At 39.9% G+C, this 18,588-nt stretch overlaps 1 protein-coding gene across 1 annotated transcript; it reads left to right on the top strand.

Moving 5' to 3' along the window:
- Positions 1 to 13,686: 13,686 nt before the first annotated feature.
- pou3f1 (POU class 3 homeobox 1) lies at positions 13,687 to 17,351 on the top strand. Its single transcript, XM_053633033.1, has one exon. The coding sequence runs from the start codon at positions 13,981 to 13,983 to the stop codon at positions 15,094 to 15,096; it is 1,116 nt and encodes a 371-aa protein (XP_053489008.1). The 5' UTR covers positions 13,687 to 13,980; the 3' UTR covers positions 15,097 to 17,351.
- Positions 17,352 to 18,588: the final 1,237 nt, after the last annotated feature.

Genomic DNA, 18,588 nt, shown 5'->3' with positions numbered 1-18,588 from the left:
TGAGGCATCATGGGAAATCTACGTAATATCCGTTAAAAGAACTGAGGAAAGCAGACTTTCCAGGGCCGTATGACGGCACTAGAACACCACGCATCCTAATATATGTACTCAAACAATAGCTTTAACATCAGCAATCAAGCCAAGCAATAAGCAGTTCAGTAATATCAGCAGAACAGTGATGTAAGACACTTGTCTCTAATTTGAGGAAGACAGTATTGAAATATGTACTATTATTGAGCAGCCTGAGCAATTGTAGGCCATGGGACGCGCTTTTAATTTCATCACTCTGTCAGCTTTTATTAAAACCCATTCATCAGAAATGGAGGAGTGGGGAGGCATGGGGAGCAGTGGAGAGATACATCCAGCAGAGGCTGTGTGAGACAAGAGGGTAGGGTCTGTGTGCGTGTGTGTCTGTGTGTGTGTGTGTGTGTGTGTGTGTGTGGAGGGGTACACTGCCATCACCTGGGGGAGTAAGGATCAAGAGGAGATGGGGCTCATGTTAGGAGATTGATGGCAGAGATGGGGTTTATAGGGCTGTTGGGACGTCCAACCCTCCCCCCAAAAACCCACCAAGCCCCAACCTCAGGTCCATCTGTAACCTTCCGGGGAGGGGGGGACTGGTGAATGCATCTCTCTTGTTTTCTGAGGAACAGTTCAAAAAAAAAAATAAGGACATGATTTAAATCATAAGATACGACAAATTATGACACGTGCTTTCAAAGACTGGCTGGAAAAATCTGATTTTACATGAGGATTTGAGCGCATTATACTTTGTTTACTTTCTTTTTTACAAGACTGTGCTTACAAATTGATGGCACATGTGCATCAGTAACTTTTCCTTCTGATTTGACTGACTTCTGTACATGGCTATAAGATTTTCATTCCGCTTTCCTCTCTGATCTTTCCCAATGTCTCTGTCTCTCTAAAACCCAACAGCCCCACCAGGCCATCTCCAATCAAAGGCAAAATAATTGATTTATCATTTTCACTCTCCCACCTAATCATGTACAAATATATAGAATTAATGAAAAGTATAGGTGAGGACATTTTTCACAATGTCTTCAGTCCATGTCCTTAAATAGTACATGACTGCAATCGCAATGCAAAAATGAAAGAAAAAAAAACACAGTAAAATAAAATGAAGTGTGACAACATATGAATTTCAGATGTGTGAGGAGACATCAAAGTGCACCATCCTGGGTGCCTTCGACAAGGACGCTCACTGATTTTTAATTCCGTTGCCCTGATTGTATCAGCAGCCTAACAAAGAGGCGTGCAGGCCCTGCTGGAGAGTGGCATCAGGCAAGGAGAGATAGAGAGAGGGGAAAGGATAGAGATGGAGAGAGAGAGTGAAATCATAGAGGAAAGAAGAGGAGATGGAGGAGTGGGAAGGAAAGAAGAAAGCAGAATCTCTTCCAAACACAGACGGCTGGACCCTTTGTTGTCCTAGTGATCACAGGGACCCTTTCATCAGGGAGGGAGCAGTTTCCACTCCTCTCTATTTTGGTAAGGGAGCATGTTTATGTCAGAGAGTAAGTGTGTGTGTGTGTGTGTGTGTGTGTGTGTGTGTGTGTGTGTGTGTGTGTGTGTGTGTGAATCCAAGGACTCCCTGTAAAAAAGACCCAGAGAGAGAGAGAGAGAGAGAGAGAGAGAGAGAGAGAGAGAGAGAGAGAGAGGGAGAGAGAGATTTGTTCATATATTTATTATATTACTGTATGTACACAATGTCTACCAGATATCATACTAGACTTCAAACAATAATAAAAGTCCATGTGATGTGATACTTTATGTGACTCATTTTCACAGATGAAAAGGAAAGGTCAGTCTGAAACAATTATATAAAATGATTTATTCTAAATCATTTTGATCCTCTGTCTATTATTTGAGCTCACACCTGTGCATACACACCTGCCATCTTAAACACTTAAAAATGGTGTGCCTTTTTTTCCATAACTTAAGATTATTATTAATTTATAATAAATATTCAAAAGTAACTTTTACAATGCTGACATGTTGGAGCTGGAGCAGTGGGTTGCATTGCTGTCTCATAGCTCCAGGGTCCCCAGTTGGATCCTGAGCTCAGGATACTGTCTGGGTGGAATTTTGCATGTCCTCCCCATGTCTGTGTGGGTTTCCTGCCAAAAACATGCTACTCTAAATTGCCCCTAGGTGTGAATGTGTGTATATATGGTGTCCTGCGATGAACTGGTGTCCCATTAATCTGTGACTCCGCTTGCACACAGAGTTCCCAGGATAAGCTTTGGATCCACAGGACCAGGAAAAAATCATTTACTGAAGATGAATGAATGAATGCAAAAATTTTACAATGGTATAAATTCAGAAAGCGTCCATTGCTAAGTACAGAATATGTGTGTTAATATAGTACATTCAAAATAGGCAAATTTGCTGCATAGTATCTAGTGAACATACACAAGTGTGTACATCAAATACTACTTGTTCACATGTTGTTTTACTTGAGATGATGGTGTGGGTGTGCAGAGGAAGGTGAATGTGCATCGGAATGACTCAGGCAGCGTAATTAGCTTGGAGCATGAGGGCACAGCAGCCGCACAGACATGCAAGACATTTGGGCTGCTGGCACAAGCTTGTGCCAACATTACCAACTGTGCCAGACTGGCTGACAAAGTAAACAGAGCACTGTGTGAATGTGTGGAGTTTAGACGGTGGACCACATAATTATTTGTAATAATCAAAGGGATTGAGATTTAATTTGCACATACAATTCAGAAATACTAATTTACTACTGTATATTCCTGTAATTTATTATATAAAAGTTTCTTTCTGCTCACAGTGTTTGAACTGCAGATTGCAAACAGCTTGCAAATAGATTTTAACCCAGAAAATGATGCTGTATATCATTAATCAATTAATTAAAGAAGTAATTCAGCCAATAATTAAATGTACACAGTTATGATCTTTACCACAAACATATTGTAACCTGTCAGGCAAGACATGCCCTGGATTCAGTTAATAAGTTATTTTATATGTCATGTCAGGGACTTGGATGTTAGACTTGTTTTGGTCGATCAGTTGCAATTTCTGGCTAAAATATCCTTTATGGAATGCATGTTTATTTGAATCCTTTCATAATTTGGTTTCATCTCACTAAATTGTCTGCCACATGGAACTAAATCACGCAAAGCATTTCTTCTGTGTGTATTTCTGAAACAATTCAAAACACAGGGGTCTTGTCCTAGTCAAAAGTAGGGTGTTTGAGACAAATAAACTTTGGTTATTTTGTTTAAAGGAATGATGCTAGGGAATGATGCTAGGGAATGATGCTAGGGAATGATGCTAGGGAAGTGGTAGCTCAGTGGTTAAGACCTTGTACTTCTGATTGGAAGGTCGTGAGTTTAAATCCCAGCACTGCCAAGCTGCCACTGTTGGGCCCTTGAGCAAGGCCCTTAACCCTCAACTGCTCAATTGTATAAATGAGATAATTTAAGTCACTCTGGATAAGGGCATCTGCCAAATGCTGTAGTGTAGTGTAATGGTAAATCTTAGTTCCCAATTATTTCAAAATAGCTCATACCTTAAGAACATCCCATGAAATCGTTAACTTGTGTGTGATTAATATATTATCCATTATCCATTCATTTTAATGTCCATTACTTTCTATGCTTTTGGAGAATCAAAGTTCACGCCACAAAATACCTCATGGTCACATCTTTACAACATATTGCTACACACAATATTGAATAAGTAAACACAAATAGAAATGCAGAATAAATACGAATGTTCAGTTTAGGTCTGAAGTACCGAAATCATGAGCTAGGATAAAGCTTATGAAACCCAAACACATACAAACTTAGAAACGCATAAAAAGGAAATAATTAATAAACGAATGAATTTATTTAGTTACTTTATTCTTTTTTTTAAATATGACAAAACATTATATAATATATTGAGGAGAACAGAACATTATTTTTTATTATTATTTACTGTATAATAAATCAATTTACATTAACATCCGTATACAATTAATATCAGTTTCCGATTACCATTATACACTAGAGCTATTTGTTGATATTCATTAATACAATTAAAAAAATGGAAACTCCTCTAGATTTACCAGGGCTGTCCAATCTTAAAGGGCCAGTGTGGGTGTCGGTTTTCATTCCAACCAGGAGGAAGCCACACCTGATCTACACCTGATCCACACCTGATCTTTTACAGTCTACTGAAAGCCAAGATCAGCTAATTAAACAGGTGGAATCAGGTTTGGCGCCTGCTTGATTGGACTGAAAACATGCACCCACACTGGCCCTTTGCAGATAAGATTGGACACCCCTGAGCTATACAGTCTGTTCTTACCATCAAACTATAACAAACCTGGCCACTTAAAATAATATATCACAATAGTAATGAACTGCTATTGAAGAGTTCCCATGTTCCCAGGTATTGATTCGAGTATGGTTACAAATTCTGTACACAAAATTCAGAATTGCGTTTACAATATCTTTGTTATACATCTGTAATTATCTATTACCTATTTCTCAATAACTGCATGAGAGTACATCAACATAATGAAGGTAGTTAATAAATTATGTGTCAAATTATTCTACTGCACTAAAATCTTTCATTGACTGAAGTATATAATATTTGAGAACATGAATATAGTAGGACTACAGTATAAATTATTGCTATTGACACACCCCTGCTTTCCTCATCCCGAAGCTGTTTTTTCTTACAGCATTTTTTCCACAACTTCCTTTTTTAGTCACATTACTGTATGTGACAGATCAGAGAGATGGCCATTCTGGATACAGCCAGGTCAATGTGTGTCATTCTTTCGTGTGTCATTTTTTTTCCAATGGCGTGTTAAAGACCTTGATAAGCAGAAACAAGTGATACTGTTGGTGTCTCGAAAGAGAACGAGAGAAAGTGGCAAGACAGAAAAAGAAACATATCCATAATCCCTCAGGGTACTTGCAGCAATATTAAGAATGGAGCTTTCATTCAAAAACCTGCCAGTTTCTTAAACAAACATACTTTGATTTAAAACAAAAAAGAAAAATAAAGAAAGAAAAAAACATGATGGTTCACCAGTGTCCAGGTTGTAATGTGCTTTGGCAGTGTGTCTAGGCTTGTATGAGCAATCTGACATTCCTCATCCCACTTCCCTGAACTTTCCTCCTTCAGCTATGAGCTTGGGGTGATCAGAGAATCAGAGACAGTGTATCTGAATATAAGAATGAGGGTAGGGTTGATTGAGTGTGGGCATGTTTTTATATATTGGTGGGGACTAAATGTTAAAAAAAAAAAAAAAAAGGAATATTTGACAGTTTTGACCTTGTGTGGACATCAGGCTCACCCCCATGAGGGAAACTGCATTTTTTAAACAAAAAATAAAATAATAATATAATAATGGTGATGAGAAGAAGAAGAAGAAGAAGAAGAAGAAGAAGAAGAAGAAGAGGAAGAAGAAGAAGGGGACGAAGAAGAAGAAGAAGAGAAGAAAAAGAAGAAGAAGACGAAGAAGAAGAGAAGAAGAAGAGGAAGAAGAAGAAGAAGTAAAAGGTAAAAGAAGAAGAGGAAGAAGAAGAAGAAGAAGAAGAAGGGGAAGAAGAGGAAGAAGAGGAAGAAGAAGAGTAAAAGAGGAAGAAGAAGAAGGAGAAGAAGAAGAAGAAGAAGAAGAAGAAGAAGAAGAAGAAGAGCCAAATGGTTTTCTCTTGGTTATTGTTATTACAGTTAGATTTAGGTGTAGGCATAACATCAGTAGCTGCATTAATAATTATGACATGGGTAGTAAAACAAACGTGTGTGTGTGTGTATATTATAGAGAGAGAACACACAGAGAACACCCAGTGTCTCTCATTATTAGAGGGTAAGTATGATTACCAGAGTAGTTGATCCATTGAGCAGGCTACATCATTTTCCATGCTACAGTATCAACAACACAGCAATCTACCCAGCCTCATCATCACTCACGCAACTCCCACCAACCACCCCCCCCACCCCCCAAACCGCCCACTACCCCCATCCCACCCACCCATGCACACACATACATACTTTCCCTCCATGCTCCACACAAAAACACTGCATGTAATGAGAGTGTGCATGACCAAGAAGTAGTACTCTGGGACTCATTCAAATAAGTATCAAACCCTCAAATCAAATCAACGCACTGATAATGGAGAATGATGCTGTAGGAAAAACCCATTGCAAGTCACATGAGCATAACTCAATGACATGAATCAACCACTCAATGTAACACAATTGATAAAAATATAATTTTAAAAAAACATGATGGACAGCAACACATGCATACAATACGCAAAGTGTGTGTTCACATATTTCAGCTACAGCCAAACCACATGCTGAGTTTTAATGGCAAATCAACAAAGCAAGAACATGAAAGGAGGGCCAGCTTCTCGGCAGAGAGCAGAAATTATTCATCAGTGGTGGAGTGTTGCACTGCAGGCGAAAGAACCTGCAGCACCACTGCTTTTTAATTGCCAGAAAATGAGTGTAAACGAGGAAGAAGAGGTGGGGGGTTCGAATTCAGATGTGCGGCAGTCAGAGATGCCTCTCCTCAACCATCCTCCCGCCCTGCAAAAAAATGGAGGAAGTGACAGATTGAGAGAGTAAGATTGCATAAAAATGTATGGAAGGATTAGTTCTGGGAGGAAGTTTACTACGCTTGTTTTGTATGGGGAACCTGAAGGTTTTACAGATACCAAATGTCAGCACAACTATCTGACCTACTTGCTGAGAGAAAAGCAGGCCTGCTTCTACTCTAATAGCAGAATAGGCTTTTGTGATGGTACAATAGGATGAAGAAAAGAAGAGTTTAGGGGAAAAATAGTTTTGTTTGCATTCTTTAAAGAAGTGGCTAATTGTGGTGAATGTACAAGTGAAAATCTTGTCAGAAATGTGCAAACTCTAAGTGATCAACATCATGTGTGTGTGTGTGTGTGTGTGTCTGTGTGTGTGTGTGTGTGCCTGTGCCTGTGCCTGCTTCTGCTTTATTTCAAACTTTAGCCTCATTGAATCAATCCAAATCTTATTTGAGTCTCTCCTTATAAACTCTCAAACTCTTATAATCATTCGTCCAGTGTTTACAAATCCCCTTTAGCTTCAATGCACCTGTTTCCGGGACCTGCAGGACTGAAATTGCAGCTGGGCTTTGGGGACTCCACCTCTGCTATCAGGGCTGACCCAAGCGCAAGCAGCTCTCAGACCGGTCAATCCGCAATTAAAAGCAGTCTAACTCAATTCAGTCTGTCTGCAAGTGCTTGAGCGCAGACAACACTGAGACATGAGTGGTCAACCTTTGGTCATGACCCCTCTTTAGCAAAACCTGGTCACTTTACCACTGACTTTCCCGGTCTCACATCAAAAGACTGTCACACATGAACAAGGTACGATCAGACAGACTTTCCTTCCACAAACTCAGGTAAGGAAAGAATTTGAAGGACAAGTGACATTTTTGTGGGTTAATTATGACGGTAAGACTGCGATTTTCTGACATCTGCTCACTTGATTGCGTGAGCTTGGCATGCCCTCTCTGTCCTCTGCCAGTGAACTCCATAATTCAGTGAACTCAAGACCAGTAAGACCCTGACAACCTCACTTTGACAGAGCTCTTATTGGTCTATTAAATTTATACAGGTGGAAAAGTCACTCAGTCTTTAAGGGTCCTTGTAGCATAATGAAAAGACAAAAGAAAGAAGAAGTGACAGGCCTGGTAAACGTTTCAGCAGCACACACACACAGTAAGAGAAGAGGGTGACGGGGCTCCATTAGGACTGCATTAACATGAATTACTATTTAATTAAGACAAAGCACATGATTAATAATTTTGGAGAGAGCTCCTGGATATCTCTTGTGTGTATTTTAATGAGTGGAATGCTACAACTCTTCTCTCCAGCCACTCAGGTTTAACAGTCTTTAACAGTCTACAGAGGTTTTCACCACCAGTAACTAAATATCTACAATATCACACTGGAATCTCTAAATAGTACATCTTGTATTTGCTTATTGTATTAATATAAAAATTACAGTACAGCATTATTGCTAAGCACCATGAAATAATAACATAGTAATTCAATAGTAACAACAGTATATTTCCATCTTACAATAGTTATTTGAGACACAGATGATTCTTTAATATGGATGATTTATGCAAGGCTCTCAAAACATCACAAAATAGATTATTGTCACTGATGCATCAAAAACAAAGTATGCCTGAATTTACATTAATGATTTTTAAGGAACGCATACAACAAAAGTGCACAAGCTCTATTGTTAAAAGAAAGCACTTTTTCTATTTGGAATTATGTGTCTTCTTGTTAGGAAGCTCTCATGCTGTTATGTAAAAAATATATATATATGTTTTTAAGTTGAAGTTGAGTAGCATGTAAAATGTTTCAAATTATACTAGTAAGCTTCAGAGTAGCACGGATTAGTTTCTGTTGTTTTCACATTACCTCAGGCATATGTAGCTAATAATTATCCATAAACATTCAATGCCTTCTATAGGAATGATGTTTGCATACATGAAATTCGAATTTCATACTGGCAAATTAAGGAATTTTTAAATAAATGCATTACATTTTGTTTTGTTTTGTTTTGGGTTTTTTTGGGGTTTTTTTCAAGGCCCGTTATATTTTCTTGCACTGGCTGCTTTTCTGGACTAAACAATTCCAGTTGCATATTCATTAAAACATTTGGAAATTGACTCAGTTACGGAAGGAGCCTTCGCTGCGGCATGTACAACTTCAGCAAACATTGAGCTACATCAGTATCCTGTTCGCCAAGTACTGGGACTATGGGCCATGATTAGGATAGAGCCAACTGCAAAGAAATGCCATTTAAAATGTAGAGCATTTTACAGGATTAAAACAAAGTTGTCCTGATAGAAAAGCTTGAAAACTTGAAATTATGTGAAAATATTTGTTGCTCCAATCTCCTCTTGAGTTGAACTATATCTCAACAGAGATCAGAATAAGTTAGTCTCTGTAGTAGGAGTCCTTTCAACATTTTCCGGCAAACTGCATTATAGGAATGGGAAGAAATAATAGGGATTTGATCAGCTATTGAGGTGATAGACAGAAGAGAGCCCCAATGTATTCAGCTGCATGCTTCCAACCACTTCAGCCCACTAGCTGTTTACTTCTCTATCAGCTGCTTACTAAGAGCTCGGCCCCCATCCATATTCAGGCAGCACAAATTCCACTGCTTATCACGCCAGCCTCCTCCTAAAGCTCCCTGTCTTCCCCTCTACACATACATACATACATAAACACGTCTTCATGGAAGTCGGTGGCAAGTGCACACCCGGGAGGGGCATCAGGATAAAGATCACCTTGAATTCAAAGTAGAGGATTGAGGCCTCGGTGGACAGCCACACAGGTTAGAACACCAAACAATGTGTGTGTGTGTGTGTGTGCGCGCATGTGCGCATGTGTGTCTGTCTCTGTCTCTCTGTCTTTCAGTAAGTACTGTATGTGTGGCTGCATCTGTGGCCACGCATCTCTGGTCCTCTAACATATATTACATTATATTTAGCCGAGAACTAATTTTATTGTTGAAGGGGTGAAAATTGTATTCAAAAACAAACTAAGCTGCCTAAGCCTACTGTACTGAAAATTGAGGAACTGAACTGTGCACTTCTGTAGGGAAGAGCAATAATTCCCATTTCCAAAAATAATTCTTGGCTATAAAAAAATATACATCTACATCACTTTAAAAAAAGTTTTCTTCACTCTTTCCATAGACACATTGGCAGTTCAAATGGAATTTGAGTTGAGTAGTAGGTCTATATAATATCATTTTTCTTTTGTTTAAATAAAACAAATGATTGTGAAGAAATGAACTGAGTATAAATGACATGGTTGATCTCCACAGTGTGAGTAGGTCTCTCACATTCTTCATGTTCAACCGTACTCCACAGAGCTGAGGGGAAGAGCACCTCTACTGTTTAGTTCTGTCTCGGGACTGTCTTTCTCTCTGTCGGTCTGTCTCTCTTTCTGTCTCTCTCTCGACTAATTGCGTGTCGGTGCGCGTATATTCATGTCGGCGTCTTCAGAGCCCCGCCTAATTAGCCCAAAGATAAGTGGAGAGATGGAGAAAGATAGCGCACACCTTTTTTTTTTTTTTTTTTTTTACCGTAAAGAGGAAACGTTCCCCTCTCGTTTCCCTCGGGAGTCTGGCGCAATGGCCTGAGTTTGTTAGCCAAAAGAGGGCGGGGTGGGGGGGGGGGGGGGTAGAGATAGAGAGAGGTACCTGAGTTGCACCCTGTAAACGGGAAGCGCTGCGCCCATTAGCCACGTCTGTCAAAACAAATGTCTAAATGGATGAGTGGAAAAGGGAGACTTGGCGGATGAAGTTATGTGAGGCGAATATATAATTAAAACACTTTAGGTTCGCGTCTATCGTAATGTTTTATTAATGAATTGGAATTGTAAGCGTTGGGGGAAAAGAAACAGGGCAACTCTCAGTGAGAGGACATGTTTAAGTCTCCCACGTCAAACTACAGTATAATGCTATCATCTTACATGATTCTTTTTTTTTTTTTTTGCTTTTTGTTGTTGTTGTTGTTGTTGTTGTCGTTGTTTTGCTTTTTCAATTTGTTTACGTCGTTACTTACAGACATCCAAATGCATACTAAATTGACAAAAATAAATAAAAGAGTTGGGCAAACTTAATTCATAGGTAAGTAGATTATCAGTAGGTGTAGAATATTTAAATTTGCAGAAATGTTACATTTAAAAAGCAGTGCAAGAGAGCAACAAACATTTAAGGGAAATATTTATTTCATACAAACTGACCAGCAAATGACTTCACTGTTTTATTGTTTATTGTCTTTAGACCTTTTCATTTTCTCCGGCATTGACTCAGGGTTATGTAATAGTGATTTTAAGCAAAAGTAATTTAAAATAGTTCTTTTAACGAATATTAAACAATGTGCCTAAAAAATAGGCTATAAACATCCTAGAAACAAAATTGTGTATTATCTATATGTCTGTTTATATATATATATATATATATATATATATATATATATATATATATATATATATATATATATATATAAACACACACACATATATATATATATATATATATATATATATATATATATATTGCAGTTGCTTGATTCCTGCTTTGCACGACTCATTAGGTTTCTTTATATATATAAAGGGAACATTTATCTGCACATTTTCGGGACGAATTACTTGTTTGACAGACAATCTGTTTCTGATTAGATTGAGGATATGGAAGGGCGTTAATGGTGTAGATTAAATCACGTGATTACAGGGGCGTGGCAGATTGCAAAAATCGGGGCAACGTAGAGAATAATGACGCAATGAAAACAAGTAGCTTGTTTACGAGCAAAACATACAGTAGACTATAGAAACTCGTGATTATCACGCTTATTAGAGCAAATTGCAGTCTACAATAAAGACCCAAGCTAATTATTCGAAACTCTCTGTACAGCTGTTGGATCATTTGTGTAAAATTGTATACAAGTTTTAAATATCATAAAAACCAGATGTAAAAAAAATGTGAAGCTGGATTACAAGCTACACATGAGCCTAACCTCTTAAACTTCGTTAACTGCTGCAGCCAAATTTAGTGCATCCACGATGGTCAAAGAGCACAGTTGTTCCCTACTGTCTTATAGAAATCAGTACAGAACAGGGCCTATTCTTTGCCTTTTTCCTGTAGCACAAATCACTCATCAGACACATCAGTGCAGTCCTTTCAGCAGCCTCTCCATGGCAACCTCGCGCGTCCAGGGAAAAATGCCCCCCGCGCCACACAAGGCCGTATTATCGGCGAGCATCTGCGTACTTTTTAGCCAGCGGGGGAACTACAAGAGTCGGTCTGTGCCTCTGCTTTGCCACGACTCCCCGAACAGCGATCACCGCTTTTTATAGACTCTCAAATGAGCAGGAGCGGACAGTAAAGCATGCTCATTAAGTGCGTCCCGGAAAGCGAGCTTTGAGGCTCCCGATAAACTCTGTATCACACCATCCGTGACGTCTCCGTCATCTACTCAGCTCTGCATGATAGACTCCATATTCATTCAGAGCATGTCACAGACTTATATCATGGCAAGACCAAATTGATATGCAATAATATCGTCGTGAGGGAAATTGATATGGTATGAAATATTGGTGTATTTAAACAGAATTGAATATAATTGCACATTAGTTAGATTTTAGAAGAAGCATAGCGCATGAGAAGAATCAAATCAACGACATCAGGATTGTAAAGATTAATGGTAAGATTAGGATTTAGAACGGCCTACTTTAATAGGTTGTCATATTAAAATCATGTAAAATGATGCAAAAAAAAAGCTTAATACAGTTGAGCAGAATATATTTCTACTTCCCTCTCTATAAATACACTGTAGGCCAAATGTTTAATAAATACTCTGTAGGCTAGGCTACACCTTTCTTATGATGCTACTGAGATAAATAAATAAAGTATGAGTGGACATAACCCCGCCTATGAAAGAGTGGTGAGGAGCACCTGTGACCCTAAACATACACACACTCCTAGTGCGCGCACACACACACACACACACACACACACGGAAAGGACACGTAGAAAGGAAAAGTGAAAACTTACCACTGCAAAACATTTTGCTTTCATGTCTGGTTTTTTCCCCAAATATTAGGCAACGCTGCATTTCTATTCAAAACCCTGTGGACATAGCCCACTGAACACAAGACAAATGCACAAATGCGACCGTTAGCAAAAATACATTACAATAAATAATTGAAATAGGACTGATACCCAAAAAATCTTCAGCAACAGCTCCGTTCCTGAGTGTGTGTTCCTGATTGCGGAGTTTTACACGACTGAAACAGGAGAGATGTAAGATTTGTTTAAAGCCCCGCATTTCCATTTAAGAACGTGATTGTGTTTGCAAAGATCCCTTTCAATCTTCACAATCTCCCCCTCTCTACCCCTCAGCGTCTCAGAGGCTGCTTTGCAATTCATAGAATTGGTAATTTGCTATTGGGACAAAACGTGAAGAGAAAAGTAATCAGATCAGCCGGGAAAGCGGTGCGAAAAGAAGCCAAGGGAAAAACGCAAGATATTTTAGATTTGGGGGGGGGGGGGGTGGAGGGATATGTATGAAATAACTGTAGCTCGGGTAACATTTGCGAGATTCAAACATTAAGAAACTGACGAGGATGACAAAGAAGAAGGAAAAAATATGATCATGGAAAGCATACATTTATTCTGAACAATACCGTGCAGAGTAGCAGGTGGAATGTCATCAGAAAATGACATTTGGAAAACTTATTAAACATCCTATAGCTAGAAAACCCCTTGTGATCTTTTCATGAACTTGAGACCGCGTGTACATTTAAAATAAATCTATCATCATTTCTGTTGCCATTATATACATAATAATTGATTTGTATAGATACTGCAGCCTATTTTTGCAATCAACATAAAAACACTTATGTCAACACTGTCAAGTGATTTGCATGAATCAAGTGAAGGGTTGCTGGAATACTTCAGAATACTAATGCGCTTAAAAGGAGAGCTACACTTACTAACAGTACTAATTTAAGTTGGTAAGGGGTGGGGGGGGGGCATTCTTCCCCCCATACTAAAGAGCACGGCACTCCCCCACGTGGTCATTTGCAAAACAACCCACCAGCCAGTGATTTCCTACGGCTTTGTTGCTCGCTGTCTTGACTAGTGGGGAGAAGGAGAAGAAAGGGATTTCAAAAGAGAGAGAGAAAGCATTGTGAAAGCCGCCAATTGCGAGTAACTGGGATCGCGGCGGGAGACAGCCAACCAAGCAGCCCGCGCGAGGGGAAAACACGACGCGTCAGTAGAGCTCGAGGCGGCCAGCAGCCAATACACGCGCAAGGGAGGCGTGTCCGCGCGCTGCTCCAGCGCCTCCCCGCGTGGGCTGTCGCGCTCGCGCACTAAAAAGCTCTCTCACCTCCGGAGCGCGCGTCAGTTTTCGGAGTCGGAGCCATGGCGACGACAGCTCAGTATATCCCGCGGAATAACTCGTTGCCTTCCAACCCTCTCATGCACCCGGATTCGGACCGGATGCACCAGGGCACGACCTATCGAGAAGTGCAGAAAATGATGCACCACGAGTATCTTCAAGGGCTCGCGGCGTCCAACGCGGGCCACCCGATGAGCCTGACGCACCACCAGTGGCTGCCCACATCCGGCGCAGACTGGAGCAGCGGGACGCACCTCGGCCAGCAGCCTGAGCACAAGGCCAGCGTGCCTGCGAGCCGCGAAGAGCTGACCACTGGTTACCACAGGTCGCATTTGGTGCACCAGGCTGCACAGAACGGCCACCATGGCTCGTGGGCGCCGAGCAGCACAACGCATCACCTGTCTCCGCTGTCGCCCGCTTCCGGGGGCCACCAGTCACTGGTCTATTCTCAGACGGGCTATGCTATGCTGAGCCCGCAACCATCGCTGCATCACGGCATGCGCGAGCCGCTGCACGACGATGCCGGCGGTCATGAACATCAGCTCGAGTCGCCGCAGCAACCGTTTGGGCACCACCAGGACCACTCAGACGAGGACGCGCCCAGCTCCGACGACCTTGAGCAGTTCGCCAAGCAGTTTAAGCAGCGGCGCATCAAACTTGGCTTCACGCAAGCGGACGTGGGGCTTGCGCTCGGCACGCTCTACGGCAACGTGTTCTCTCAGACCACTATCTGCAGGTTCGAGGCACTACAACTCAGTTTCAAGAACATGTGCAAACTTAAGCCGCTTCTCAACAAATGGCTAGAGGAGACAGACTCGAACACAGGCAGCCCGACTAACTTGGACAAGATCGCGGCACAGGGCCGCAAGCGCAAGAAGAGGACCTCGATCGAGGTCGGGGTGAAAGGGGCGCTGGAGAACCACTTTCTGAAGTGCCCCAAGCCCTCGGCGCACGAGATCAGCACGTTGGCCGGCACGCTGCAGCTGGAGAAAGAGGTCGTGCGCGTGTGGTTTTGCAACAGGAGACAGAAAGAGAAAAGGATGACCCCTGTGGGGGTCGCGCATCCGAGCATGGAGGACGTTTACTCACAGGCGGAGACCCCTCCACTTCACCACACGCTACAAAGTCCCGTCCAGTGACTGTCCTCCTGACTGAAGCTCTTATTTCAGCTGAAACAAAACAGTAACATCGATAGAGAAAATGGGGGACTAGGGATTTCACAGTATTTAATTTTAATTTTTTGCGTTTGTTATCCTGAGTGACAATGCACGCAGCAAAGTTGGGTGAAAAAGAGTTTCTCGCCGCAGACCGGAGACTGTGGCGCAACAACAGTAGACGGGACGCAAATGATAATGGGGAACAAAATGCATGAATGACTGCAGAGTCGAATTGATGTGCATTTTAGGGAAAACTGTTTTCACTAAAAACGTATTGATTTGAAGGCGTTCTGGTGGAGAAAAATAATAATTCGATTATTTCAGCGCTGCTCAAAAGGAGCCATATGCCACAAAAGAGATGTGTTTTTTTCCCCCCCTCATCGCTGTCGCAGGCTTAATCTGAGGTGGTGGTTGTCTGATCTGTTGTCAGCAAAGGACACAGTCACGTTTTCTACTTTATAACAATTAACAGATTCACTGTTACGGTATAGTTGTCAGATCATTTTGTGATGTTTACTTTATTTGGGATGTTTTAACCTTTTATGTTTCAATGTTGTGTTTGTTTTACTGTTTTTGAACACTTTTGGACTTTTCGTGTATTTTTCGAGTAACGACAACCCAAACATTTTTGTCAAAGCCACTGAGCCATAATTTGGAGATGTATCTTGTTTACAAATGTCCGATATATTAGCACCTGATTTCATGTAAACTATAGAAAAGAGGGTACTGTCAATTAGCCTACATGATCTTAAACACACGAGTTTGTCATTTTGCGTTTTCCCTCTTTTTTATAAGCACTTATTCTTGCGTTAACATGGTCGCAATTATTTATAAAAAAAAAATAAATAAATAAAAAATTCCATGATAACTAGAGCGTGATAGTTTTGTGATAGGATGTACAACGAGATGTTTTCTTGTTTACAGTTTCCTTTACTCATCCAAATGACTGAGTTATCAAGAATCGATGGTGAATTTTTGTTTGTTTGTTTGTTTGTTTGTTTTTCCGAAACAGGCTAAACCAGTTTTCAGCCAGTGAAAGGGCGAAAATGGAAATAAAAGTAATATCTCAGGTAAATTTCAGCGCCCGTATATTCTGCTGTACTCCTTTACTTATGTGTTATTATCATCGGCCCAGTCTGGTCGCGCTTTCTGCTGTGCCCGTCTGAAACAGCCCAAGTTCGCATACTAGTGTACTAAGTAGTATGTTAAAATAGTATACAACTATTTGGACGTACTATTTAGAACTGTAGTTTTTGGACGCGGCTGTGGTCGCTCGGATTTGTTCCCTACTGGCCTGTAAACGAATAGAGGAAGACGTTGTGCTGATGAAAATATCCGCTGTGGGATTATTTTATTGCTTTCTGAGAGCAGGAAGAGGGACCCTGAATAAAGTCGTGCGTTTCGTGTTGTTTCTCAAGGCATCTGTGATTGAGCAGCTTGGAGCAGGTGTTCATGTTTTTGTTTTTGTTTTTTTGTTTGTTTGTTTTTTTTGTTTTTTGTTTTTTGACAATTCTGTTATTTGAAATCGTGTGGGATATACAACTTTTCCAAAAAAAAAAAGAAAAAAAAGAAAAGATTTTAAATAAATAGTTGTCATTATTATTTCCAATATGTAAATATGTCCAATATGTAAACATATGTATTTGTTCTGAGTTTGTTTTGGATTTGTTTTCCTTTTTGTTCTTTCCGGGCAGTTTTGTACACTTACTAATTCCAAGAAGATATTTTAATATTTCATTTATGGATTTGACCATTTATATATCTATATATTTATTTCTTAAAGTTGTTCGGAGCTTTCTGTTTGGCTCTGTTAATTATGTTGCAGTGAATTACAAATGTTTTTGTTTACTACATTGGTTGTATGTTGGTTGCGAAATGTAGACTGCAAAGTCACGTTTATATTTATGTTATAGTAATATTTTATTACTTACATAAAACGTATATTCGAGAACATGGCTTCTGTCCTTTTTTTTTAAGAACAAAATTTCCTCCTTTTGCCTCACTATTATCATATTATGCTTATTACTACAAAATAATAATAAAAACAAATACACACTCATCTGCTAGATAACACATGTTCACGGTGCCGTTTAGTTCAATTCTCATCACCACGCTCCACCTCCAGTATTTTACTTACTGTATTCGTTCAAGTGTGTTCTGTCATTTAAACCCTTGCTTCACATCGATGCGCATCATATTCAATCAGGAGATTAAAACAATTTCTCCATTTTGTAAATAAAAATAGGTCCACCAACGTTTTACTCACCGTTTCTATTCGCTTTGAAAACTCACACAGAGCACACTCAAAAGCTTAGCTTCTTATGTGAACTGCCATTTAATGGTGTTTTATGATGGTAAACAACAGTTCTGCATTTTGGGTGAATAATAAGGAAAGAACACGTACAAACCCACACAGCAGATTCACCACTGTTAACACCAAAATGCGAAGGTAGCGAGGTGAGTCAAATGTAGACTGCTAATCTAACATCGTAGACAGTTCATTTGCAGTGCACACAAGCACAAATAAACTTAAATAGGCTCTCATCCTGACCAACTCCATCTTCTATCTTTCCCGAAAAGAGGAACATTAATAATGTAGAGTAAGACAACATAAGGAAGGAAGAAGCATATACAATTATTAAACTCTTTTTCAAATAGTTACCTTATACCAACACATTCTGGCCTTATTCTGTATACAAGAACTGTATCAAAGCCTGTTAAGATAGCCACGCTTACTGTCGGTAATGTTCATCTGAGTTGGAACTGAGCATATGGCGCTGCGACCTGCACGCGATTTAATGCAAAGCGCACAAGTGTGACGGATAAAAATGTGCTTTTAGCTGGAGATGTGGCCTAAAAAAATAAATAAATAATAAAAATAAAAATATAAAAACCGACATATAAGACGATTAAGAGCACATAAAAACTAAAACGAGCATAACTTAAAGAATTCAATTAGTCTACATTATTTCACGTGTTTTAGAAATGAAGTTTATTGAAGCCGCTTTAAGACGCGGTGGATGAAAAGTGGCGGTTACTGTGCGCGCGTGTCTAAAACGAACTCTCCCCCTAGAAGAAACAACTTTTAGAAATTGTTAAGGTGTGGTTTGTTGAAAGGTTTTGAGCGGTATTTTGTTTAAGTGCGAGATTACTGCAATTACACACATGAAATCGCATGAAACCACAAACAGACAGACAGACAGAAAGACAGACAGACAGACAGACACAATGACATTTTCGTGGGAAATGGTTTGAGAAAAAAATATTTAAGAAAATGAATGAAAAAAAGTCAGAATTAGCAGACGAGTAAGGCAAGAAGAAGAAGAACAACAACAAGAACAAGAACAAGAAGAACAAGAAGATTAATTCAGTTTGTTGCTCATTACTGGGATTAGTATAGCAGTTCAATACCGATATTTGTACCACACATATAAACAGCATGGGTCTAAATACCAGACCAATCGATCTGCTCTT

This window comes from Ictalurus furcatus, chromosome 1 (genome assembly GCF_023375685.1).
Source record: "Ictalurus furcatus strain D&B chromosome 1, Billie_1.0, whole genome shotgun sequence".
Taxonomy (NCBI): Eukaryota; Metazoa; Chordata; class Actinopteri; order Siluriformes; family Ictaluridae; genus Ictalurus; species Ictalurus furcatus.
The sequence above is the reverse complement of the archived record's forward strand: the minus strand, read 5'-3'. Positions and strand labels throughout refer to the sequence as shown.